The sequence below is a fragment of the Phragmites australis genome, chromosome 10 (assembly GCF_958298935.1).
Source record: "Phragmites australis chromosome 10, lpPhrAust1.1, whole genome shotgun sequence".
Taxonomy (NCBI): Eukaryota; Viridiplantae; Streptophyta; class Magnoliopsida; order Poales; family Poaceae; genus Phragmites; species Phragmites australis.
In genome coordinates, this window is record NC_084930.1 from 30768669 (window position 1) to 30796282 (window position 27614).

The window sequence follows — 27614 nt, forward strand, 5'->3', positions numbered from 1 at the left end:
TCACCCTTTCACGGTTTTGAGATCAAACCACGAAACCGTATTGCACGCTTCTCAAAGCATAATTTACTGCCACTTGCTTACGCCTTAAGCAAGTATTCCGATGTCGACACGTGTACTTCATCTTATGATCTTGATCGCCAGCAAGTCTCTCCCACTTCCGATCCCTCGGACCGCCTTATCACTTGCACCGGCATCCTCTTCACTTGACGTTGTGACCACATTGTCTTCATCCACCTTCACATGATTTGCTTGATCTCCACGTGCACAGTTAGGATCATCCTCGACTTAATCTGACCTCCTCGATTGTCCGGCACCAAACACCTCGCTTGACCCCGATCATCCCGCCGCCAATCGCCAAGTTACATCTATTACCTACACATTATGAGACACGACAACAGATATCCCCAACACCATTTTACTTCATCACAAGTTAGACGAAATCAAAATCTCTATTGTAAAACACATCCCGCTCGATGATCCTAAGTTCACCCCTCCTGAGTACCGGACCATTCGACGTGTGTAAGTCTTCAATCAAGCTGTCTGCAAGCTCTCTGGACAAATTAGTCTGGCATACATATCATCTCATCACCGGACCATCTAGTGTGTGCATCTCCATCAGACAACCATTTTGCATCATCTCTGAAAAATTTAGTCCAGCGTTCATGTCCCTACATCGCCGGACCATCCGGCGTGTACTTTAAATTCTACCTCTGATTTGAAATGCTATGGTGTGTTCAATTTTCTAAGCACCAGAACATCCAGCATATGCAATTTTTCTAGACTCTAGGACAAATACGCCAACTGTATTTTTCTTTGCAACTTTGATTATTCGTGATCATAATTGTAGTACATAGACATGTTGATGCAATCCAACAACTCATCAAACCAATACAACTAACTTGTCAATCACTCATCATCTATAAATCAAGATACATTTTAACTTGATTTAAAAAATATAGTTATAATATCTAATAAAAATATAATATTATGAAAGTATTTTTCAAGATAAATCTACACGTATGATTTTTATATTTTCAAAATAAATATTTTGGAAGTTATTGACGGTCAAAATTTTCAAAGTTTGATCGAACCTTGATCAAAACGTCAAATATTTAAAACCGGATATGGTACTTGGGTAGTTCGGAGTATAGATCAACGGGTCATCAACAAAATAAAGATCTATACTCACCACAATCTCATGGTTATTATTAATCTCACAATAGTATAATCAATAAGAAGTATCACAGGACATAGCACGATTACAATAGAGTTCAAGTCTCAAAAGAAGCATGAGTTATCAATCATGCTCTTGTTGTAGCTAGGTTTAAAGGCTAAATCTGCATCAAGTCTTATCTCCGATCCCCGCGTGCGATCAAGATGGTATATATTGAAGCAACGTGCTTAGTCCCCAATTGCTACCTGCACACAATACAAGCGAAAACAATCGGTAAAGAGAAATCGTACAGTGTAACCATGCAAGTTAACCAAGCGTTTCAAAAAGGAAACGTATCAATTGTAAAGAGTATAGTACAACGAAACTGAATTAGGCCTCCTCTTAAACAAATGATTGCTAAAATATAGGAATAGGAGAAATACATGATTGAAATTGTATAGCTTCTTGAATCCTTAGGAATGAAAAGTACTAGAAAACTATATGAATAACCGTTTGGATTGAGTGCAGAAAAAACACAGTAATTTGAGAAGAGATAAAAACACAAAGAAAACTTTCCGAGAGGTTGAAGTAGATTTCCTCCAAAATTCCTATGAATTGAGGTATTACATAGGAATTTCATAGGACTCTACATACTCAATCCTTTGTTTCAAAGAGCTATATAGGGGGAATATCCTATATGATTCAAATCCTACAAAATTTCTTTAAAAAATTTTTATTCCAAAGGAGCCCTTACAGTGTCGAAACTCGAAAGGCTTGTGCCATAAAACTAGGAATAACAAAATGTAATAATTAGCCACGGATGGTATGTTCCGCACGGTGCTCCACGGAGAAGAATATATGTTATGATCACAAACTTTGTGTCAACTCAATGGACAATACTGACCTAAACACATAATTATTGCTGTTTGTCAACTGTCATATGGCAAGATAACAGCAGCCGGTCAAGGACGGTGGAATCGAATCACAATCATCCAATAAAGAACATAATTCATATGGATATCGTTTTGCAACACCAACAGTTGATGTCTTTTGGTGAAGGCTCACATACATGACATGGTGACACACTTCTTTTTTTTGCGAGCAATACATGACATATGAAGCTATGCAACGTTCTTGCTAACCGAGACTCGATCGCTACAAGCAATGTTCGGTAATCACGCGATACCCCTAAACAATTGACAAATCTAGGTGAAAAAAAAACTAAACTCGAAGAAGCAGCATGCGGCCAAGAATCAACGCCGGCTAGCGGTGCTCCCGCGCGCTCTACTTCCCTCGGACCTCCAAGGCAAGTCGTAGCTAGATGCCACCGTGTGGGCGCAGCCAAAGGTGAGTTCGGCTTCTATTGCGGCTGCTGAAGTGCTGTGCTGACGCTCAACAGGCCAAGACAGGAGGTCCGGCCGGAGAGGGCGTCCCCGTCGCGCGCCGTACGCCTCAAGGATTGCGGTTCTCACCGGGCACGAGAGAATACCTGTCCGATCAGTGGTCTCCATTCCCAATTTCCTACCCCGATCTCGAACGGGCCTCCGCCAAGTGCAACAGCCATCACCGGTGATGTTGCCGAATTCGCCGATCACCAATTCACCACATCTATACTGCAAGCCTCGACATCGGTACCGAGAAGGCCGTCACTATACAGGACCCATTACCACAGTGCCACTACAGCACTCCACATACCCGCCGACTAAAATATCGTATTAGATCTAGTCACCTTCAAGATCACTTTAATCAAGATCTCGATCATAGTGCGTGAGCGCCGTCCCACACCCGCCGCCAGATACCACACTTTGGATCCGGTTTGCCTCACCATTAGGGTGCGTAGCCCCGCCTGCAACTCGTACAAATCCTCCTACTACCACTAAAATCACGACCGCACTACACGAACAGAAGCTCAGATGCTGCCAGCAACACCGACCCAGCTCCTTGGTGGCCTCCAATCTTGAAAATCCTCTGCAGCCTCCACCCCTTGCAACCACCAAGATCACCGTAGTAACAAGCGCCGCACCGACCGCACCGAGCCTGCCGCTGTTAAATAGGGCAAGACACCACAGGCCATTGCCACGCCAACTCGCACGCCAGCCCTTGCCGCCCTCACAAGACCACCACCACATGTCATCGCGCATCTAACTTGCCTCTGCCCTGCGAACCGGCCTCCAGACGCCTCCAGCCACCGTCCGTTGTTGTCGTCGGCACGACTCCGATTGGATCTGGTTGGCACCACGTGGATCCGGCCAGCCCAGACCGGATTCGGGCCCAAGCCGCCACCAGTTGTCGTCATCGGCTCGGCATTCCCAAGAAGCTCAACTGAGGGAGCCAACCGCGCACTCCATCACCGCCGCCCAGCCCCAGCTAACCACTCATCGTCGTCTCTCCGGCAGAGTGCACCCCGCAGCACGAGCTTGACCAGCGCCACAGCGCCCCCACGAGGCCGCGGCGGCACAGCTCCGCGCGCCACCACCTACGTCTGACAGTTCCCAGGCCTAGCGAGAACCGACCGTCCCGGGCATGGTGACGACGCCGGAACCGGTCCCCGTCCCTCAAAACGCCACGTGAGAGAGGACAGTGACGTGAACGAAAAGTAGCCTCGCCACCACCGTCCTTGCGGCCGCGCACTCAGGCAGCGGCGAGGCGGGTACGCCGAGGGAAGGGTTGGCGGCGCGGCAGGTTTGGTGGCCGCCGGAGTCGTCCCCCTGAGCGAGAGCGACGCGGGGACATGCAAGAACGCGATTCAGGGTGCATAACTTCAGAATTTCAAGAAACTCACTTGATATAGAGGGCAAGGACGATGGCCATCAGGCAGATGAGTGCAGCTCCGAGTGTTGTCTTGGTGAGGACCCACACGGCGAGCTCCGGGACCGGTCCGTTGCCGGCGACCGCGCCGCTGCCAGCACCTCCGCCGCCGTTGCCGACGTGCACGTAGATGAGCGTCACGCCCAGGAAGAACGTCGTCACAGCAGCCGCAGCAGGCAACGCATGGACAGCAGCCACACGGAGCGCGTGAGCTTGGGCGCCGCCGTCCACGCCGCGTGAAGGCTGCTGGACGAACAAGAAGAACTGGAGGAGGCCTACAGACGCGCATGCGATGAAGGTGAAGACCCCCGTGAGGCGCCTGTTGCCGGCGTCAGCGGCGTGGTGCAGGTGGTGGCCGTAGATGAACGCCACGGCGGTGAACAGGGCATCCATCGCGGCCAACGGCAGCATGACTTGGAGTACAGCGCCGTCGAGGGGGCAAGCTTCAGCGGTTGTCGCGGTGGCAGCCGACTGGTCGAGGAAGGATGGAACTTGGACGGCGACGATCGACACGAACACGGCGAAGCAGGCGATGACCGGAGCTGCGCGCGTCGCCATGGGGTTTGGCTTGGGGTTGGGATCTTCCGGATGTGGGGGAATGGGGACGGGAAGGGCGTGGGAAAATGGTGCTGCACTACTGCTGCTGCCGAGAGGGAGCTGGAACCTAGACCCTAGAGTTACTCCCTCCGATCCCAAATGGACTATTTATCGAGGCGGAGGAGGTGTTGGGGGAGTGGCACTGGCACATCGTTGTCCACTAGGGCCGGAAAGGAACATGAACAAGCGCAAACAGGACCTAGCGGAGATGATGCGAGGGGACCCTCTGAAAGATCAGAGGCGCAGATGGAGAACACCGTGACCCAAACTCAGGTTCATCGGTGATACGCGTTGATCATTAGATTGAAACAGCCTCAATCATGGCTCATACATATATAGAGATAGATGCGCACACGCACACCTCTGTTGGAATCTAAACTACCGCCTAACTTAACTCAAAGATATTTACTTGTTGTTACAATACACGCATATCTATCTATTCAAGTGCTTATCTGTTAACACTTCCCCTCAATCACAACTTAGTTAAGTTGAGATTGTGTTTGAAATTCTCCAGAAGTCGAACTGACAAAGCTTTTGTAAAGCCATCTGCAATTTGATCACCTGAAGAAATAAACTCAATTTCTAGTAATCTCTGAGCAACACGTTCTCTGACAAAATGATAATCAACTTCTATGTGTTTTGTTCTGGCATGAAAGACTGGATTAGCTGACAGATACTTAGTACCAATATTGTCACACCACAGTTTTGCAGTTCTTGGACTACTAATGTTCAACTCTCGAAGCAGAGTTTGTATCCACATTACCTCAGCAGTTGCATCAGCGACTGCTTTATATTCTGATTCTGTGCTTGATCTAGAAACTGTACTTTGCTTACGAGCACTCCAAGACACAAGATTGGATCCTAGATATACAGCAAAACCTCCTGTAGATCTCCTATCATCTGTATTGCCAGCCCAATCTGCATCTGAAAAAGCACTTACCAAAGTAGGAGAAGACTTATGTATTTTAAGTCCCAGTGAAGTACACTATTTTAAATATCTTAGTATTCTTTTAACTGCTGCCCAATGAACTGTGGTTGGTGCATGAAGGAATTGACAAACCTTATTTACTGAATATGCTATATCAGGTCTGGTAAGAGTCAAATATTGTAAAGCACCAACAACACTTCTATAATATGTAGCATCTTTTGGTCCTAGTGGTAACCCTTCATGGAGTGACAATTTTTCACTAGTACTGAGGGGAGCAGCAACAGGCTTACAGTCTGACATCCCTACTCTTTTTAATAAATCTGAGGCATACTTATCTTGTGCTAACACAATACCATCACGTACCTTAGAGACTTCAATACCAAGAAAATAGTGAAGTTCTCCAAGATCCTTTAGTGCAAATTCTTTTTGAAGATCTTTGAGCAGAGCATCCGTGGCTTCCCCTGTAGAACTGGCCACTATGATATCATCTACATAGACAAGCACAAATATGGTTAAACCCTTCTTATTATAGAAAAATAGAGATGTATCAGTCTTGGATGCCTGAAAACCTAGACTAGTCAACTTAGTACTGAGCCTTGCATGCCAAGCTCTAGGAGCCTGTTTTAGCCCGTAGATAGCTTTATCAAGTTTACAGACATATCCTGGTTTGGCAGGATCTTCATAACCAGGTGGCTGATGCATATATACTTCTTCTTTCAAATAACCATGGAGAAACGCATTCTGCACATCAAGTTGTCGAAGGTTCCAGCCTCTAGAAACAGCAAGTGACAGAACAATACGAATAGTGGAATGCTTAACAACAGGACTGAAAGTATCCATATAATCAATGCCATATCTCTGTTTGAAACCTTTGGCTACCAACCTTGCTTTATACCTGTCCAGACTTCCATCCTTCTTTCTTTTGATCTTGTATACCCACTTGCATCCTATAACATTTCTACCTTTCTGAGGTGGAACCAGATGCCAAGTTTTATTGTACATCAGGGCTTCATACTCTGTATCCATTGCTGCCTTCCAATTGTCATTGGACAGTGCTTCATCTGTACTCCAGGGTTCATCAGATATTGTCAGGCAACAATATTTAATGGTACCGTCAGTGTATACCTTTTCTTTTCTGATGCCACTTTGAAGACAAGTGTGAGGACGTTGATGTTCAACAGGAGCCGCACCCGAGTCTGCTCCTTCTGCAGGTATAGAGGATCCCGCCTGCTGATCATCTGTTGGCGCAGAAGATCCGCTTGGCGCTGTCGTTGGTGCAGCAGATCCGGCTGGTGTTGGTGTGGTCACATTCCGCGTTGAGCTCGGCGCAGTCGATCCGGGTAAGGCAGCCTCCCCCTGACTGTGTACAGACGGGCCATGCTGTACGTTGCCGCGCGTGGGAGGCCGGCCTGGCGCTGATTGGCCCGTAACCTCGTCGATGAGAACATCACGCACATCAGTCCTGGACGAAGATCCCGAGGCTGATGCGCTGCCATTTGCAGCAGGCGCCAGATGCAGATTTGTTTCGTGTCCTGTGCCACTCCTGTGCTGTTGGTTTTCCACCCTTTCTTGCGCCATATTGGATGAATTTTCACCTGGATTTTCACAAGCATCTCGAGAAAATTCATTAGAAGCATTAGCACATTGATTCACTACAAATTCTCCCCCTGAATTTAGCAAAGTTGGATGAAGAAGATGTATTTCTGAACGGAGACGAGCACCAGCATTAGAGTGCAATTCAGAGAAAGGAAAAACTTCTTCATCAAAAACTACATCTCTGGAGATGTAAACGCGACCAGTAGATATTTCAAGACATTTATATCCTTTATGTAAATGGCTATACCCAAGAAAGGCACACCTTTTCGATCGGAACTCAAGTTTATGAGAATTATAAGGTCGTAAGTTGGGCCAACAGGCACACCCAAAAACTCGAAGAGAATCATAATCAGGGTCTTGCTGAAATAGGCGCTTTAGAGGAGTGGAATTGTCAATGACACGGCTGGGTGTTCTATTAATGAGATAAGTTGCTGAAAGAAATGCTTCATCCCAAAATTTTAAGGGCATTGACGCATGAGATAACAGGGAGAGTCCTACTTCCACTATGTGACGATGTTTGCGTTCAGCAGCCCCATTTTGCTGATGTGCATGAGGGCAGGATACAAGATGAACAATCCCTGTTTTATCAAAGAATGAGTTGAGTTTTTGATACTCTCCTCCCCAATCAGTTTGCATAGCAAGAATTTTGCGATCAAATAGCCTTTCTACTAAGGCTTGAAATTCCTGAAATTTTTGGAATACCTCAGATTTGTATCTTAGGAGATAGATCCATGTGAATTTACTAAAATCATCAATAAAACTGACATAATATTTTTTCCTTCCAACTGATTCTGGTGCAGGACCCCAGACATCAGAGAAAACAAGTTCTAAAGGAACAGTAGACATACTAGATGACTTGGAATAAGGTAGTTGATGACTCTTAGCTTGTTGGCAGGCATCACACACTGACTCACTAGATGACACCTTTTGAACAGGAAGATTATTACTGCTAATGACTTGTTTAACAATGTTGGAAGCAGGATGTCCTAGACGACTATGCCATCTGGACAGAGAGACCCTGGAAGCACCATGGACTTGCTTTATTGGATGCGCAGGAAGAGGATAAAGACCCTTGTGACATCTCCCTTTAAGAATTGTTCTCTTCGTTGCCTGATCCTTAATTAAAAAGAAATCAGGATGAAATTCTAGGAATGCAGAATTATCAGATGCTAATTTATGAACAGAGACAAGATTTTTTGTGGCTTGTGGAACATATAAGACATTTTTGAGATGAATATCACGATTCGGGGTATGAAATGTAGTGTGACCAATATGACTAATGTTCATACCTTCTCCATTTGCGGTGTGGATTTGATCACCCCCATGGTATTTGTTTCTGAAGGACAGCTTCTCCAGCTCCCCCGTGATGTGGTCGGTGGCGCCGGTGTCGGTGTACCAATTAGTGTCGATGGTGTAGGAGTTCGTTGCAGCCGCTACTAGCTTCGCATCCGGCACGTAGTTCTCATCGAACCTGTGCCAGCATCGATCCGCCGTGTGCCCGAGCTTGAAGCAGACTTGGCATAGAGGGCGTTCATCACCATCAGATGACGGCGTACGGTGGTTGTTGATGTTGTACCCTCCGCGCCCGCCGCCCCTGTGCGAAGCATTGTCAAAGTTGCCGCGACCACGTGATAATGCACCGGCGCGACCTCGGCCACGCTGATTGTTCTGGCCGCCATGTCTTCCTTGGCTGCGTCCTCCTCCTCTTGTGAAACCACCGCGTCCCCGACTAGCGGCGTTCACCGATCCAGACCCGGAACTGCCTCCATAGGTCAGGTCCATGCGAGTCTCAAAGTTAAGAAGTTGTGAGTACAACTCCCCAACAGTGATGCGCTCAACCCTAGCAGTGAGGGCTGTGACCAGAGAAGTGTAGTCTTCTCCAAGTCCGGTGAGTATATACTCTACCAGTTCTTCATCATCAAGCCGGCGTCCAGCTGCAGCCATCTCGTCGCTGAGCGCCTTCATCTTCCCGAAGTAGTCAGCAACGGTGGAATTCCCCTTCTTGGTGTTGGCGAGGGCGATGCGAAGATTCACAGTGCGTGCACGCGTCTGGGACGCATACATCTGCTCGATGGCCTTCCAGACCTCCGCCGCAGTCTCACATGTGGAGACTTGGATCGCCACCTCCTTGGTGAGCGATGACAGAAGGAAGCTCAGGACCTGCTGGTCCAGCGCTTCCCATTCATCAAAGGCCGGGTTTGGCTTCTTCTCTTATTTTCCATCAACGGTGGCGACGAGCTCCGCTTCGGGCGCCTTGGTGTCGCCGGTAATGTGCCCTTGAAGACGAGCGCCGCGTACGGCTGAACGAACTTGGGCTTTCCACAACGCATGATTCAGCTTTCCCAATTTCTCCGAGACAGATTGGCCGGAGAGAAGATTGGTTGATGAATTTGAGCTAGACATGGTGCTGGATTTTGTGGGGATTTGGCTCTGGTACCATGAAAGATCAGAGGCGCAGATGGAGAACACCGTGACCCAAACTCAGGTTCATCGGTGATACGCGTTGATCATTAGATTGAAACAGCCTCAATCATGGCTCATACATATATAGAGATAGATGCGCACACGCACACCTCTGTTGGAATCTAAACTACCGCCTAACTTAACTCAAAGATATTTACTTGTTGTTACAATACACGCATATCTATCTATTCAAGTGCTTATCTGTTAACACCCTCGACTAGGGACAGAGAGCCATGTGAAGAGGAGCCACGCAAAGGTGAAGATGAAGCGAAGATCCTCTGCGCCTCCGATGGTGAAGGGTCTAAGCGTAGTACCGTTTCATGGTGAGGCCAAGTATAGTAACATGTAAATGAGAAAAAATTATTATGTCATAAGATCAATATAAATAGAGTCTTGTATTCAGATAATATGCTCTATAAAAGATAGAACAGTAAAGATCTCTGAGTGGTTTGGTAAAAGACTATAAATACTCCCACCTTAAATTGTAATAAAATTAGACAATATCAAATACTGGACACCTAATATAAACGAGACCTTACTCAGTTCGATTTTCATTTCACCCGTGAGGGTCCACCTTCGGGTGCCATCCTCGAGGTCCCCACTATGGACCTGTATCTATCTACGGAAAAAAAAAACGCCGCTATGTGCTGAGATTTCACGGTTTTTTATCCCTCGCATCGCGTGATCGCGATATCATGTCATTGCTGCTGGACGAGTCATGGTATTACAATGTTTGTTCCTTGCTACTTCTCTCACCTCTTCCTATTGTTCTGCAGCGGGCTTCAAATTTCCCGCCGGCCTGCCATGCGTATCTGCAAATGATGAGCTCAACGACGGCGGCCAACAGCCAGATGCTTAACGTGCAGTGCCGGCCGGCTTGTCCGTCCAGAAAGAGGCGAGCCTGTTCGCTTGCAGCTACTGTGGCAGTGTTTTTTCTCGAAGCTGAACCGGTCCTCAGCGCAGAGGTGTCGTCTTGTGTTGCTTTCCGCGACCTTGGAACCGAATCTGAAAGCTGACTCAGACGCGCAAATCAACACACGGGGACAGTTCATTTGTTTTGATTAGCCTGAGTATCGTATCCGTGTGTGACGTGCAGTTGTGCAAAGCTAAGTTGGATCCTCAATCGATGGATGGATTTGGTACGTATCTGCTTTGTCAGATTCCGAGAATCAAGACCAAAAATTCCTGGTTGTTACAGAAAGCTCCCTATGATGAGATCACTTTGGCTGTGGATTGTTCTCGTTTAAGGAGGTTCGATCGCATCTTTCATCGTTGATAAACCAATGAAAACTGCAGTGGCATTTTTTTATTCAAACGCAGCTTTCAGAGAGATCGATTGGCGATTAGCACGATAGCAGTGGCCGTTTTCTTTGTTTCTTTTTTTTTAAAGCAGGAGCACTGCTATATCATATAAGAAGAAAGCATTTGAGTTTTACATGACAGAGATTACATAGGAAAGTGGAAAGTAATCTATCACCTGACCTCTGCAGGAGAGGAGTCAATGCAGGCACTGTAGCAGCTACACCGTTTGTGAGAGGGTGAGCAGGGCCCGCATTAACACCGTATGAAGTTCCTGTAGCAGTATAGTGATCTGTATTACTCTCCACTGAGTATTGTAGCATATAATATGAGTCGGTTGTTTTTATACGACGGTTGGAAAATGATCCTAATGCACTTTACTATTCCTTCTCTGCAGTGATAATTTTATTGCAGTTATCACATGTCATCTTTTTTAGATATATTTGACGAAACTAAAAATCTGCATCGGCTCTTAGGGCCGACCCTGACATTTCGAAGGCCGGGGCAAAACAAAAGGTAGATGATAATCATAGGTAGAGCCATAGGGAGGACACGATGCCATTCGCTACGCCTACGCGTAGTGGCACTTGGTTCCTTTTTTCATGCTATAAATTAATTTGAACATCTAAACACACAAATTGGGCATTCAAATATATCGAACTAATTAAGACAAGGAATTTTGAAGCTTTACAACAAATAAAATTTTGATAGTAGGTAATGTAAAACAATTGTATGGTCTATCATCTGCTCTTGTCAAAGACACCTTTTGATTCTTATCTCTTCCAGAAGAGATCGCACCATTTGCTATTTTGTTCGTGTTCTTCATGATGCTTTTGCTGCAGTGCATCTCTTCTTTTACAGAGAACACCTGCCAGTGAAGTTCCTAGAAATAAAAACTATGAAATCAAATTACAGGGCAAAGGCAAAAGCAAAGAGGGAAAATTCCCGAAGGGCATAGGTGACTTGTTAGATGTGCATAAAAACCTGTTTCTTGGCGTACGTGCCATCCCTGACTCCCTATGCTCCTATGCTGAGCACCAGTCGCCTATGAGCCGCGCCACGAGCTCACCTTGTACCATCGTTGTTGCTCACGCTGCCGCCACTCGCTTGCACGCCACGTGACTGTGCTACGTTAGGGTTCAGTAGCCTCTGTTTCTGCTTACAGCTCAGGTCGACCAAGCATCCGAGGCTCCGAGCAACATTGTGTACCGGTTGATTGGGGCAAACCAGTGGCTTGCGGGCCTTATTTTGCTAGATAATTGGGCTCACAAGAGCTTGGGGAGACCACGCCGCATGGACGTATGTTTTTGGCCGCGACATAGAGCACGGCGCTAGGTTGCCAGTCATGGCATGGTGAGTTGCTGAAGGCAGAGGTCGGAGAACATATGGTACTTGACTTTTGGAGGCCCCTAATTTTGGCGGCCTAGGGCAATCGCCCCGCTCGCCCTATCCCAGGGTCGGGCCTGCTCTGCGAGTCTGGGAATGTCCTTCAAAGACTTCGGTTGGGCTCTTTCCATATGTCACGCCCTGCACATCAAGATTGCCGCAGTAGTTCTTCTCTGTATCCTCGGAAGATGGGACAAAGAGGTTGTCCACCAATCCGAGATGGATAGATCAGGGAAGGATGGGACAGTGACAATACTGTGCGTCCAAGTTCTGCCCTTCTCCCAAACTTGCTTGACGTAGCTGCAATGTAAACAAAGGTGAGCTGCATTCTCATGTTCTTGATCACACAACAGACATGTTGGGTTGCAATGTAAACAAAGGTGAGCTAAGCTCGGTTGGAAAGCCCTCCCGCTGTGGAGGCTCCCTTCCGGGCTTGAACCCGCGGCACACCTTCTTTCTTAAGTTTAAAGTGGTAGCCGTCTGCTCCGTATGTCTTAAAAAAATGGACATGTTGGGTTGCAAGGCTAATTTCTCTATGCTAGATTGTTCGTCGTGAAAATCTTGCTCTGTACGAGGAGCCAAGCGAAAAACTTGTATTTCCCTTCTGCATTCATGCACTCGCCATATGGTCAAAAGTGACGGAAGGAATCTTGAAATTGCATTCGATAAGTTGATTTTGTCGTTTACACAACACGTTCGGTCAGGAAATTCAATTTCATTTTATAATTTTTTTTCGTTCACGGATGAAAAAAACTAAAATTCACAAAATTTGTCATTTTTCGTCATCTGCTATATGGGTGTCACATGTCAATAAATTTTTTTTTTCTGAAATTAGATATTTTGTTCCCTCCAAAATTCATAAAACTTCACCGAATTTTTGGCAAAACTTAACCAAATTTTTGGCAGAATTTTAATCCCTGGTTCCGTACATCTCCGAGTGATTGCAGTTGTTGCACCCAATCCCACAACTGCACAAACTCTGCCATTTCAGTTACGATGGTCATTCCCCACAGCCCCCTCGTCCACTTCTAATCAGTGAGGTTCTCGCATGCAAGCTTGTAGAGGTTTTGCGCCAAATCCATGTGCATAACCATTTTCTTTGTTTCTCGTTTGCGCCCACTCGTCCGCATCGACTGGTGGTCTCGTGCCCACGCGTTTTCCCCAAGTGCATGCCGTGAGCCAGCCATGCTGCCTTGTCCCCGGCCGCTTTTCCACAGGCATCTTGACATGCATGGCCCTGTAGCCGTACCGGCAATTTGATCGGACAAGACTACAAGAGGGAGTAAAGAATGCATCCATCCGTATCGACCCCACCGTCGTCGGCATGGCGTGGCTGGTCTCGGCCAAGTGACATAGCAGTGCACGAATTTTGTATGGTTCAGCCAACTTTGCACAGACCAAAAACCACCCAATCAAGCAAAGAACACATAGCAGTGCACGAATTTTGTTACTTGATCAGAGGGCTAGAAGCCTAGAAACGGTGACTAAAATTTAAGGAAAATTCAGTAGCCTTTCACACAGCAGAATCTTTTTTGAAATAAAAAATAAAAGTTATATGTGGATCAGGTTTCACAAAAAATCGCCACAAATGATGGATATAAAAATGCACCACCAAGAAATAACATCTTAATTAAGCAGTTCAATATATTTGTATCACTAGAATCCATGTAGGGTAGATCAATAGCGCCATCATCATCATGAAGTAAAGAGAAGAGCGCATGCATATAAATCGGCAATCCCGTGGCTATCACTAAACTCACAATAGCACAATCAACAAATTATTAGCTACAATTATATTGCAATAAGTCTACACAAAGCTGGATAGCAAGCAAAGATGACACCAAATGTGGCTAACTCGTTACAGGTATCAAGATAAGCCCAAATGGTCAATCATGGTCTTACTGTGGATAAGTTTGGACTTTTGAGGCAAAACTTACAGCATCATGTCTTTTCAGAGCTATGATATGGTCAAGATGGAGTTGGAGGAATATTCTTAGGCCTTGTCACTACCTGCACATGACAAAAACAAAAGTAAACATTGAGACATCCTCAGCATGCAACCAAATCTTTTTAGAGCAAGGGAGATTAGCATAAACCGCCAGCTTTAACAGAAGCCAGGAAAAATGTCTTACAGAAGTATCAACCTATAAATGAGAAGAAATGGTTCCAGCCCAGCAGGCAAAAGCCATCTCATTTACACACTTGCATATACCAGAGCACTCATTTGAGCACCTCAGATTAGTAAAATCAGCTATGATCAGGTACAACCGTACAGGCACCAGACAGAAGATTAAATCATGCATATTAACCCCACCTCACATTCCCAGATTAGATAATGGTATTCAGTGGTGACAAAGGCATATACAAGTTTTGATCAGAACAGCCACACACAAGTTCAAAGTATCACCCCTAACTCTAGTCCAATAGCCATAAGTAACAAGCACGACTATATTCAGTACAACATTCATATCAACATTACACGTGACAAAGATCATTCTGGTGACCAGGTATCACAAAAGTTCACCACCAATGATGGATATAGAAACACCATAAACACATGGCACCACCAAGAAGTGGCATCTTAAGCAGTTCAAGATATATTATATCCCCACAATTCCATGATGAGTAGATCAATAGGGCCATCAACAACAAAATAAAAGAGACGAATGTATATAATCCTGCAATCACATGGCTATAACTAATCTCATAATAGAACCATCAACAAGAACTAGCCACAATTAGATTGCCATAGAGCTGCACAATGTTGGATAGCAAGCAAAGATGACACTACATGCGACTAACTCCTTTCAAGTCTCAAAAGATACCGAAGGGGTCAATGGTGGTCTTACCATCGATAAGTTTTGAGGCGAAACTCATGGCATCATGTATTATTTCTCAGCCGTGATACGACAAGATGGAGTTGAAGGAGTATGCTTAGGCCTTGATCTCTACCTGCACATGAAAAAAAAAACAAAATAAACAATTAGAGAAATTATCAGCATGTAACCAAATCTTTTAGACCAAAAGGAATTTATATTAATCCAAAGGTCCAACAGAAGCCAGGAAAAATGTTTTTACAGAAGTCCAGAGTTAATGGAATTACCAAAATAATGAAACCTAAAAATGCATATGAGCCAAAACTTGCATCAGCTCCTCGCCTCCTCACTTCCTCATGAAGCTCTCTTCAAGTTCCGCTGGAAGCTCCCGGTGTCAACCTGTAAATGGAAAGTAATGGCTTCATCCCAGCAGGTAAAAGCCAACTCATTTGCACACTTTCTGATACCAGAACACTAGTATAACACCCCAGATTAGTAAAAGCAGCAATTATTAGGTACAGGCACTAGACAGAAAATTGCATCACATTAACCCCACCACACATTACGGTATTAGAAGTATCAAACGACGATAGATCATCCAGATACAAGTTTTGATCGTAATAGCCACACACAAGTTCAAAGTATCACCCCTGACTCAACTCAAATAGTCACAAATAAACAGCATGACCATATTCAGTACAACATTCATCTCACAGTTACACATGATAAAATTCATTCTTCGGTAGATGGCGATATCAGGATATCTTGATCACGGAAGCGGTTACCCTGACGTAACTGCACGGTGTGACCTCATCGCTGACACGCGGGGCCTATTAAGAGTTGGTCCTTGATTACGTCAGATGATCTTCTTAATTTCTCTCACCATGATGAACCAGGACTTATAGCCCGTAGCCCCTAGCCACCTGTTTCCGCTAGCTTAATTTCATAATCTGCATTACACAAGATTGCCCACATTATATCATCTGAATGCAACCAAACGAACAGAACATTGCAAAAAGGGAACATATCAATTGTAAAACGCATCGGTGTGTCATAAAAAGGCTTGCGATTGCTGATCGCCAACTGAGTCTATCAGTAATCACGCCAACCAATGACAATTATAGAAGAAATGAAAAGGTTAAACTCGAAGAAGCAGATCAACTCCGGCAAGGGACCGGTGTACCAGCCTGAGCGCCCGGCCTCCAGGAACTCCAAGTCCAAGATGCCGCAGCGCCCGTGCCAGCCAAAGGTAAGCGCTGCGTGTCTGCCGGCAGCTGAGAAGGCGTCGCACCCGTCGTCGTACGCGCCTACGCGGTGAGGAATGCTTAGCTCAGGTCAGCTCATCAGGGACGAGGAGAAGACCTGTTCGAGTGCGCCATCTAAGGTTTAGGTGTCCGAGGTGAGGTGTACGTTGAGCCGGTGGTCGGTGACGGTGAGAAGGAGAGGGCGCGCGGGTGGATGGGGTTTGGGGGGGGGGGGGTGTTCAGGGGGAGGTGTGGCAGTTGGAGAGGTCGGGCGGGGACGAGGCGGTAAGAACGCTATCGGCTGCCGGTGGTGGACGGAGAGGCGGGGTGCAGCGGGTAGCCGAGGCGCTGGCCGCTACGGCCTACGGGGGACGGCGGCGCGGCTGGGCAGGGTGAGGGCGGCTTTGGAAGGGGCACCGGCGGAAGAGTTTGGGGAACTTACTTCGCGTAGAGCGCCATGGCCATCTGGCTGACGAGTGCTGCAGCTGCTCCCAGCGCCACCTTTTTCAGGAGCTCCACGGGCGCTGGGACCGGTCGGTTGCCGGTGATGGCACCGCCACCGCCTTCGCCGCCAGCGCGGATGTGTACAATGATGAGCGTCATGCCCAGAAAGAACGTCACCGTCGCCGCAGCGGGCAGCGCATCGACAGCAGCCATGCCGAGGTCCACGCCACCTGCAGGCTGCACGAACAAGAAAAACTCCAGGAGGCCGACGGTCGCGCACATGATGAAGGTGACGACCTCCAGGAGGCGCCTGGTTCCGGCGCCCGCCGCGGCTGCGGCGGCGCGATGCAGGTGGCGGTACATGAACGCCACGGAGCTGAAGAGGGTCGCCGTCGCGGCCAACGTCAGCATTACCTGAACTGCGCTGTCGAGCGGTAGGGGGTGAGTGGATGTGGATGTCGTCGTACCCGAGCCCGACTGCAGATCCAGGAAGGAGAAGAGCCCGACGGCGGTGAGCGCCGTGCACAGGTCGGCGACGGCGACGACGGAAGGTGGCGCTCTTACCATGGTGGTCGGTCGGGGAGGATCTTGAGGTGTGGAGGGAGGGCTCGATCGGCGCTTTGGAGGAGTTCTTGGGGAACAGCTATGGCGTGCTAGGGTTTTTGGTCTTGGGAGAGAGGGAGAAGGTACTGTGTTGGTAACTTACACCGAAGGGGGAATACAAATACACATACTGCGGACGTCTCTCAGGGCCACGTTCCCTGCTCATGTGTGATGTGTGCCCTTTCTCTATGCGTATGCGTGTGTGCGAAGTTTCTTGGGATTGTTCCATGCATGAGACGCATAAGATGAAATTCAATTTTTTTTTGTTATTTTTGTCAAAGTTAAATAATACACCCCCTAAACTATTCCATTATCTGATCAGGCCCATGCACTATTACCGATTTGAGCTTCCACACTATCTAATTTTGTCTAGCTGACCCCTTCCGGTAATTCTTGCTCCTATGCCCTCGCCTAAAATGGATATTCTTAGCTTCTGTGCTTTTTGTGGTAGCTTCTAATGTTGGAAAGTGGGAACCAAAGCTTAAGTGGTCTTAGTGCATACCTGTCTTCTAGCTAGAGAAGGGATTAAAATTTTGCTGAAATTTTACGAGTTTTGAAAACTTCAGAGAAAAATGAAATATCTAATTTTGAAATTTTATTTCACTGCTATGTGAGACACATAGAAGAAAATAACGAAATTTCGATGAAATTTCACTAATTTATGTCTTTTTATCGGTGAAAAAAAATATGTAAAAGAGGTTGAATCCCTGAGCTAGAGTATAGCGACTATTTTGTGAGCCATGCACCGCCGCTCCCCACCACCAGCGTTGTTGTTGTCGCTCGTGTCTTCTCCAGCGCTGTGAGATCTCACGCGAGCTACCGATGAGTATTTTTTTCCAAGGCTGAGATAGATGGTTCCCACCGAGAAAACAAAATGTTCCATGGATGAGAGAAACTGTTCCAGGTAATATTGAAGCCATTGGAGGGCTCGCCAATGAACGAGATGCTATATCAGGGTAGTGGGCGCGCAGGGAGGATGGAGGAGCGCGAAAACGGAGTCGGGAGAGGAGCCGAGCTGGATATGGAGGGCAAATCAATGTCCAGTCAGGGTGAGGGTGTTTGTCGGTGGCCAGATCTGGTCGAGAGAGCTTGCTGGCATTAGGCAAGAGAAAAAGGACAGCAGAGCATGTGGACGGGGCTGTGAGGAACCGAGATGGCGCCAGAGCTAGTGAAGGAGGGTGTGCGGCTGGTGTCGCGTGTCCACCTTATGCAGCATATAACATTACCGACCCAAGTCCGGTCTCTAGACAGCAACTATATATACTGTTGAAAAAAAAGTATGTTCTAAAAAAAGCCCAAGCCTGATCCAAACCCCTACTTGGTGTTATAGTTTGCGCATGACAACTTCTTGGGTCAGGCCTAGGCCGCCACTTTGGGAATTTTTTATTTTTATATTTTTTAAATAAAAATTTGCAATTACATGCTTATGTTTTAAAATATATAAAAATTTAGACTCCTACCACCCTACTTGTCGCTTGTGGGAAGGGCGATAAGTTCCAATAGGCGATATGTTTAAAAATAAAACTACATTTCAATATTCTCAAAATTCAAAACACTATCTAAATAGTCATGAAAAATTCTGAAAAAAATATGCAGTGGAGATGATGCTATATCATCTAGCTCTCTAAAAATATTTAGACAAAAATATGACTTGTACAATGAGAACAAAAAAAGACAAATTTCAGATATATTGAAATTTGTCTATTTTTTCCTTCTCATTGCACCAATAATTTTTTGAGTTAAATTTTTGGGAGAGCCGGATGATATCATACTCTACACCACATAATATTTTTAGAATTTTATGACTATTTTGATATTTTTTAAATTTTAAGAGCATTGAAACGTAATATTTTTTTTAAAACTTGTCCAGTCACCCTTTCAATAGACGAAAAGAGTCTAAAAATGCAGTTTTCCAAAACGGAGGTAGATATTTGCAATTTTTATTTTAAAAAATAAAAATAAAAAGTTCCCACTTTAGGGCAATAAACCAGGCTTTCTTTGGCCCGGACTCTGGCTCATGGTCAATCACTGTGCCATGGCCTTGGCTGGCAGCTCTCTCTCCGTGCCTCTACACAACTGTTCGGACTTCGGACTCCCGGTCAAAGAAAAAAAAAACTGTTCGAAATCAACCCACTCCGGTGATCTCAAGGCCTCCCTTTCGTTTAAAGATAGAAGTAACCAAATTAAGCGATATAGAAGGCCTATTTATCAGCAGATGAGGAAGATCAGTATATGCAGGTACCATATATGACACTGTGACAGCAACAAGAAATTCTCCATCCTATATCAGATTATCTACAAGTGTAGGACCTTTTCTAGCGAGCAGGATCTCAAAGTAAGGATTTGGTCTCAAAATAAGGCAAGCAAAAGGGCAGAGCTAGCATGCGCAACTACAAAAACGAGCACTGAAATTGGGAGACCAGACAAACCTGCTATTGCCTTGCCGCTTGTGGCAGCCGAGAAGCTCAGCTCCGCAGCTCATCTGCAGAGGCGAGAGCAGCAGATCGGCGAGCATGGGGACGGAGAGGTGCAAGCTCATTTGAGAGCCGGAGCACGTTGACTCGCAAGTCTCCTCCTCCTCCTCCTCAGCATCCAAATAAGAAGCGAACGAAGCGCCATCACTCCGCACCACAGGCATCACTGTGCGTCTGTGCAGCGGCTCCACGCCTCCACCTATCAGAGAGAAGAAAACAACATCGCATGCGTCGCACACCTTAGAATAAGCCAAGTCGTTTTGCGAGGGAATCTACGGCTCATCATTGAGCAGTAGGTGCTAAACAACGTTGCAGTCTTGTAGAAAGCAACAGGTAATATTTTTAGTGCTCGATGGACCCTATCCGTCCTCTACACAGAAGATACAAATTTACTGGTAACTGGTGCAGGTAATAGGACTCGTTCAAGCATCGAATGGCTAACCATGGATCGAGTTCAGAAACAAGAATCGTTATTAAAAAAAAAAAGTTAAACCATAGCGAAGCACCGAACTACTAGAGTATTCATGTTCAGTTCAAAACGTAGAAAATCAGCTGAAATCTCTACCCAAATCTAAAATATCTATATAGTTCATCCCCACTAACTGTAATTATTAATTTTCTAAAGCTAATCTCTCGTTCGTTCATATCACTCAATTTAACCACCGTCAGATCACAAGGTATTCATCAGATCTGTCAGTCCGATTGAGGCGCTGACAACTTCTTTGTCTTCATCACTTGGCCGCCTTCTCAACCCCTTCGTGAGTAGCCAAATCAATGGAAGCATAGAACCCCACCATTAAGGGATCTAGATAGGGGTGGGGGTGGGGGTGGATTTTGTCTCCACCCACCTTCACTCATATGTCCTACATCGGTGCCTCATCTTGCCCTGTGAGTCTAAAACTTTTTCTTGTCCTATCATGTCCCATGGAACACAGACTCTGATCCGCTCTGTCCCGTCTAAAATTGTCAAAAGCTCTAGATTAAGTTTAATTAGGAGATAACAGTTATCGCAATATATAATCAATGAAAAGCTATATCTAAAGTTTACGGGACCTAACATAACATTGTTGAAGATTAGTGCTCGACAATATGTCCATAATTAAACTGTGGTACATTCGAGATCAGAAATCGAGCAGGAAATAAGGCACATGATGTATATAGGTTCGAGCCTCTGGCTGGAGTAATATCCTACGTCATGTGTAGATGTTGTTGTATATTGATTATCTCAAGTATGAGCAATATAGCTAGACCTATTACAATGGAAGAGATTGAATCTAGACTAATCTATGATTGAAGTCGTCGAGCATCTTCGATTGTTAGGGCCTTGGTCCTGCTTGCGTCAAGTTGCGTAGGCATAAATTATCTCGTGGTTCAAAAGTTCTTCTCCCGGGGGTCAGGGTCCCCGCCTTATAAAGGGCTTTTGGCACCACCTTAGCTCCGACCGTAATCGATAGGGAGTCTTTTATCTTATTGGTCAAGGCAAAGTAGATGAATCTAATCTGGATAATAGTCATACTCGAGTCGGTTAATCTGATCGAGACCTTCCTAGTATATTTCTTCTAAATCTCTGAGTGCATTGGGTCCTACAGATTCGGATCTGTAATATCTTGAGTTGTTAAGCTTGTATACGGTATATCATGTCCGTATATAGTGTATTTTTTATACGTATATACCTTATAATTAGATATTCGACATTAGCTTCTTAACTCTGATCAGAAGGGAAGGCTTCTATAAATGTCTAATTGAGTACTGTCAAATCTAGATCGAATAAGGTGAATCAAACTTAAAGTAGAAACAAGGTTTACAAAACCGTTTGGAGCACAAAAATCGAGACCTAGCAGTAACCGAAAAATCACGATTATCGCGATAACCGCTCGAAATTCAGCAAGAATTTGCTCAAAATTTACTCGGTCAAATTTGAAATTCGACGAGAATACGAATAGAATCAACCGAACGGTAACCGCTCGATTTGCACCAGTTACCGAGCGGTTTCGCCAATTTATCGAGCGTATTTTCCGCATTATTGGTAACCGCTCGGTTTTGTTGGTAACCATTCGGTTTTGGCGATTTATCAAACGGGTTTCTCGAATTTCAGTGATGTTCAACAAAAAAACCAAAAAATAGCTCAATCTTGTAAAATCAATAACTAATTCATTGAGCTTCAAATCAAGTGAAACAATTTTTTTTGGTTTTCTTGTAACATGATCTACATGATAAAAGTATTTATACTCATAAAAAAGTTGATTATTTTCTATGAGAAAATGTATTTGCTAAACCAAGTTAAATGCATATTTTACTCTTTGCTAATCAAAAAATCATGAAACCAATTTTTTTAGTCTTCTTACATGATCTTATGCCTTTTAAAAATACATGAACTCATGAAATAGTTATTGTAACATGCGTGATTGTATAAATGTGTTGTAAATAGATTAATTCATAACTAACCCATCACACCTCCAAAATTAGTGAAGTCACTTCTATTTGTTTACTTATACTATATTTTATGTATGAAAAATAATGGTAGACATGAATAAGTTAATTGTAGTGTTGTTTCTTAATATATTCACTTTATGCTTCTGAACTTTGTAATAATTATGGAGAAATTAATAAAACTCTAACTCAAATAAAATCAACTTTAAAGATCCTCTTAAGATACATCCTACACAAGAAAAATTTGTGTTTGCATGTTAATCTTTTCCTTAACACGAGTTAATAAATGAGCCGCGCACTTAGTTTTTTTCTTTCAAACTTCCTCCCTATAGAATATAATGCAAACGACATTATTTTTTTTAAAAAAAATCACATAATTTCTTAGAATTGTCTCTAGTTTTTTAGGATTTTCTGATTTATTTATTTATTTTTATTTTTTTGAATTTTTTTAATTCAAATTCAGTAACCGATCGATTTATATTATTGAAACGGAATGGTAAGATCGATTATCGTGAATTTCAAACGGTAATCGACGGATTTATTAACCCTGAGTAGAAAGAATCAAGCCGGAAATATTCTATTTCAAGTGTCAAGTAGAAATACAGCTAGTCTGAGGACACAAACACTGGCAGGAACGACATGACAGATGCAAGGATGGCGTTCAGAAAGCCCGGAATTTCGAGGAGTAACTGAACGATTGCAAGCTGGAGCTCCCAACCAAGATTCCTCCAAGTGGTCCAATGTTTCGTCCTCGTCGTGCACTTTGGTGCCTCCGTGAGTTAGTGCTTGTCCCTACTAGATATGCCTCCCGTTTCTGGTAGATTGAAATGATAGATAGATACTAGAATATAGCCCGCGGTCTCCCCATCAGAATATGTCATTATGTCAGCATCACATTCACACGACGCCCCACGAGGTGCAGCGCAAAGCGAAGCACAGACATGCCGTCCGCTGCATTACTTGTCTCACTCCTGGCTAAGCTGAAAACTCGTCGAGAACTCAGACCACGTGATGATTCCATGGCAGGCACGCTCGGTCGCATCGATCGCTCAAATTCTGTTGACCAGTTCCCCTGCGTTTGGACAGCAGCAGATCCATGGTAGCTTTTTTTTTATATCTTAGATCATCTACAGTAGATACTCTAAAAATTTATCATCTATAATGCTATTATAGCATCCTCTAATACTATTACAGTATTCTCTATTTTTTTTTATCTCCAACAACTATCATATTTTCTGCTTTCTATTACTCTCCTCTTCTCTTCAGCCTCACAGTCATACTTATAAACAGTATTGAGGATCACTACAGTAGTTTACAAATTTGAAGCATCCCTCCCGACCGTATCCCTGTAGCAGGTGATACGGTACCTGTTAGGAACGAATATGGGAGCTAAGGATCGACAAAAGGGCAACATAGTACCGAGCATAGTGATATAAAGAGAAAATGACTATCCTGTTAGAGATAGCCTTATCGGATAATTGTCCAGGACGTGAAATTCAATCCCACGCCAGCTCGATACTTATCTCGGTGCTTTGCCACCGGACTCCTGCCCGTTTGCAGATCCATCGGTAGCTTGAGCCCCCCAGCCCCCTGCCCTCTCCCCTTTTCAATTTTTGAATATGTGAGAGGAAGAAGATGAGCAGAGAAAAAAAGAAAGAGGGAGGGAGGGAGGGAGGGAGGGAGGGAGGGGCGGGGGGGGGGGGGGAGAAAGAGGAGGGAGCGCCTCTATTTTTTTTGGCTCTGTATCCACCACAGGGTGTGGAGAGCAAGAACTCCGGTTGTACACTTGTACTTGTGGAGGTCATGCAGCAGGCTGGCTGCAGTGAAAATCGTCTTCCTGCTTCCTTCTTTCTTTCCTTTTACTCTTCGTGATTGAGATTCGTAAATCGTGATTCCGCACACTTCGAGCCTGAATGGAACTTCTTCTAGAAATTTTTTGTAACCTGCATGGGTGATGAGACGCGTTTATATAACACCCCGCGAGGTGCTCAAGTTGAAACTGAAAAGAGCACTAGAAAGTGTGAAATGAGTCTCAAATTTGAACCAGTTTCACCATTCCAAACTGAGTCTCGAATTCGAACGAGTTTCACCATTAAAACACATATCCTCTCCGGAAGAAAGAGAGCAGTCTACTGACGGATGGATATCCAACATCTCAAAGGAAAAATATAAATGTTACAGGACCTGAAGACTTCAACTTCGTCGCCATGTCCTAACAAAGGGCCAAGGGCACAGACGTTCTCCCGGTTGAAAATATGCCTATTATTATAATAAAATCATATTTTACTCAGAGGCATAATTTATAGTTTTTTACTGATGCAAAATAATCTATCGCACAGTCGAGATTGTTGAATAAAACAACTCGATATAGTGATGATCTGCAGCTGTACAGATCGAAGAGGAAATTGTTAGGTTGATGAAGTTGAGCTTTCGCAAGGGTGATTACATCAATGTCGAGGAAGCAACTTCTCGGATGCAGTTGAAGTCGAGGATGTAGTCATAGTGGCAGTGCGCGAGCGGTCGCTTAGTTGCACTACCCAGAAATTTCATTGCTGCCTCTCGTGCAGGCTTCACAACAGCAACGGTTTGGAGATATCGCTCACCCTTAACCTCGGTACATGTCAAGGAGAGGGTCAGCGAGGTTCAGAAATTCAACACAAAAACACATCTATTCCTAGGAGAGAAAAACAAATAGGATTAATTTGGTTGTAGCCTTGTTGCCTCCCAAAATGCTCTGATCATGAAGGGGTAGTCGGACCGGCTATCCCCAAAGCCAACATCTGGCACGTCACCATCAGCGGCGAAGATCTCCCATAGCTCCTCGGCCTTGCAACATTCCACGAGCATGCCTCTGCGTGTGTCCATGAAGCCCATGGCACTCCCGTGCCATGTGGCAAGCTCGGTGCCCGTAACGGCGTCAACGCCGAGGCACTCCTTGAGGAATGGCTCAGCCATGACCCTCGATATGTCCGTGAGCACCACGTGCCTCTAGGCGCACGCCGAGAACACCCTCCACATGCTCGAGTGCACGTCAACGACGTAGAACCACGACCGCACGATGTAGGAAACATGCCCTTACGGATATTATAGCATTTACTTTAGAAAATTTATGTAATTTTGGAGATTAATGACAACATAGTAAATAGGACTAGCATGTATGTCAAATATATACTTTAGTAGGTCTCATGGATGCAATACATGAAGAAACCGTCAAAGTCAGGATAAAGTTTAGTTGAATTGGAGAAGATGCAGAGAAAATGACCTCACCGAATAGTCTGGTGTTAAGCAAGTTCAACACACTGGATAATGAACAGTGCAAAGAGAAAGCAAAAGACCCCACCGGATGGTCCGGTGCTTAAAAAGTGTGCTCACGGAGTATTCTGACAGTGGGTGAGGATCACCTCACTGGATGATCTGGTGCTTAATGTGTAGTACACACAAGAGTATTTTCAAAGGAAGAAAGAGAAGAAGTCATATACCGGATGGCCCGGTGGTCAGTACTGTGTGCACTGGAGGTTTACACTAAAATATTTCCTACAGAGGCGTTTCTAGAGTTGAAGAATAAAGATCAAGGAACCAAATGGTCCGGTGATTAATATTGTGTGCATCAGAGGCTTACACCAGATTATTTTACACAGAGAAGCATGATGTGGCTTGGTTGGGCTCAAGACAACACGTCAGATGGTCCAGTGATGGAATTGAAGGTACACCAGAATGTCTAATGTTCACAAAGGCTTGGAGTAGAGTTTCAATAGCTAGTTTCTGATGTTGTACTCATCGGATCATCCGGTGTTAACAGGTTTTCTGAGCTGTTGGGAAAATGACTTGTTGGCTGGTTTGAGCTATAAATACCCCTCCACTCGATCATTTGAGGTGGCGGGAGTCCAGAGAAACTTAGAGACACTTAAGAAAACATCCAAGTCACCATAGTGGTTAATGTGATCATCCAAGGCAATTAAGCACATGGTTGGTGAGTGATAAATGCTTATAAGTCTAAAGAGGGTGTTGCTAGGTGATTGTTGCCTAGAGAGTGGATCAAAGAGTGATCCCAGTTTGTATTGGGTGGTACGTCGAAGCCTTTGAGTCTTGGTAACACTCAAGCTTGTTGGCCCTCTGACTTAGTGTGGAGCGGTGACAAGACACGTGTATAGGGACACGGAAACTCTTGCCTTGGTGGCTCAAGCTCCGAAGTGATTACGGCAGCAAGTGACCGGAAGAGAAGTTTGTGGTGAGACCTTACTTTGGTGGCTTGGTTGCTCAACTTACTTGAGGCCTTGGTGGCTCAAGAGCCGTGATCGACTACCGATTGAAAACATATTCTTGGTGAAGCTCTAACGTAAATTAGAGATGACATGCATGCCATCGATACCATAGGATAAAAATCCTTATGCTAAATTTTCTCTCTCTATCTTATTTATATTTCCGTATTTACATACTTACAATTTACCTTTCTAGATAGGTTGTAAGCTCTTTTGATCGGTAGAGTAAATACACTAGATAAAATATAGAGCATTTTTAGATAGAATTTGATATAGGTTTATCTTGTGTAGTTTTTAGAGCCGAATAGATTCTAAGAATCCTAATTCACTCTATTTTTCTTAGAACATCATCGATCCCTGCACATGACGCGCACCGCTGACTCGATGTCTAACACTAGCATGTGTGCGCACGCGAACTTTGACACCAAGATGCGCATCGCTGTCGCCAGGGGGCACAGGAGCAGCAGCATACGGGGCACGCTGGCCACTGCTGTCGCCACATCCATTGCACTCGGCTTGAGCACACTCTGCGTGCTCTAGTGTGCAAAAACTAGGGTGGCGTTTGGATAAACGTTAGGAAAGGGTTATGGAAACGTGGTTGGATATGAAGTGCCGGGTTTGGATTTAGGAAATAAGTTTTTAACCCTATCCTTTGTTTGGATCCATCAGGTTTGGGATTGGTATATAAAAACTTCTGGACCAAATTGCCCTTTATCCCAATAGATTTCATTAGCAACCCCTCCGACGAGCAACAATTGACAGCTGCGTCCAAGTTTCATATCCCAGCTAAACTCACCTCCCTCGCTGGATTACGATCGGTGGGATATGAGCCCCTCATTTCCCTTTCCCTAACCTAGCTCTTGTCTCATTCCCTCCAAACAAACATGGCTTTAAATGTATCCCAACGCTCGTATCCCTTTCCCACCCCTCATTTTCCTGTATCCAAACGCCACCTAGAGTTACGTGGCTACACGTGAGCTTATATAGGTAACGGTAAGCACCACTAGTAATGACTGAAATTATCTTCAGTAAACAACCATAAACATCACTAGTAACCGCTTAGTAAGCAGCTATAAACAGCACTAAAAATGCTTAAAAAAACAACAATTAACCT

General features: G+C 44.9%; 2 protein-coding genes and 1 non-coding gene across 5 annotated transcripts; all 3 read right to left on the reverse strand.

Moving 5' to 3' along the window:
- Positions 1 to 1185: 1185 nt before the first annotated feature.
- On the reverse strand, positions 1186 to 20103 carry LOC133930680 (uncharacterized). 3 transcript variants are annotated; one of them, XR_009911793.1, is made up of 2 exons: positions 19767 to 20103; positions 1186 to 1419 (listed from the first exon to the last, which is right to left on the reverse strand). XR_009911793.1 is itself a non-coding variant. In XM_062377382.1 (2 exons), exons 1-2 carry the CDS (start codon positions 4517 to 4519, stop codon positions 1416 to 1418), a joined length of 588 nt encoding a protein of 195 aa, XP_062233366.1. In that variant the 5' UTR covers positions 4520 to 4647; the 3' UTR covers positions 1186 to 1415. The 3 variants fall into 3 exon arrangements, 2 of the variants coding, with proteins under 2 accessions (XP_062233366.1, XP_062233367.1); XM_062377382.1 differs by lacking the exon at positions 19767 to 20103 and adding an exon at positions 3936 to 4647; XM_062377383.1 differs by lacking the exon at positions 19767 to 20103 and adding an exon at positions 3932 to 4647 and having other exon boundaries at positions 1186 to 1415.
- Positions 8870 to 9008, reverse strand: LOC133883793 (small nucleolar RNA Z247). The gene has a single exon (XR_009903001.1). It is a non-coding gene; the product is annotated as a small nucleolar RNA Z247 (small nucleolar RNA).
- On the reverse strand, positions 15572 to 19760 carry LOC133930682 (uncharacterized). The gene is made up of 2 exons (XM_062377384.1): positions 16733 to 19760; positions 15572 to 15996 (listed from the first exon to the last, which is right to left on the reverse strand). Exons 1-2 carry the CDS (start codon positions 17299 to 17301, stop codon positions 15990 to 15992), a joined length of 576 nt encoding a protein of 191 aa, XP_062233368.1. The 5' UTR covers positions 17302 to 19760; the 3' UTR covers positions 15572 to 15989.
- Positions 20104 to 27614: the final 7511 nt, after the last annotated feature.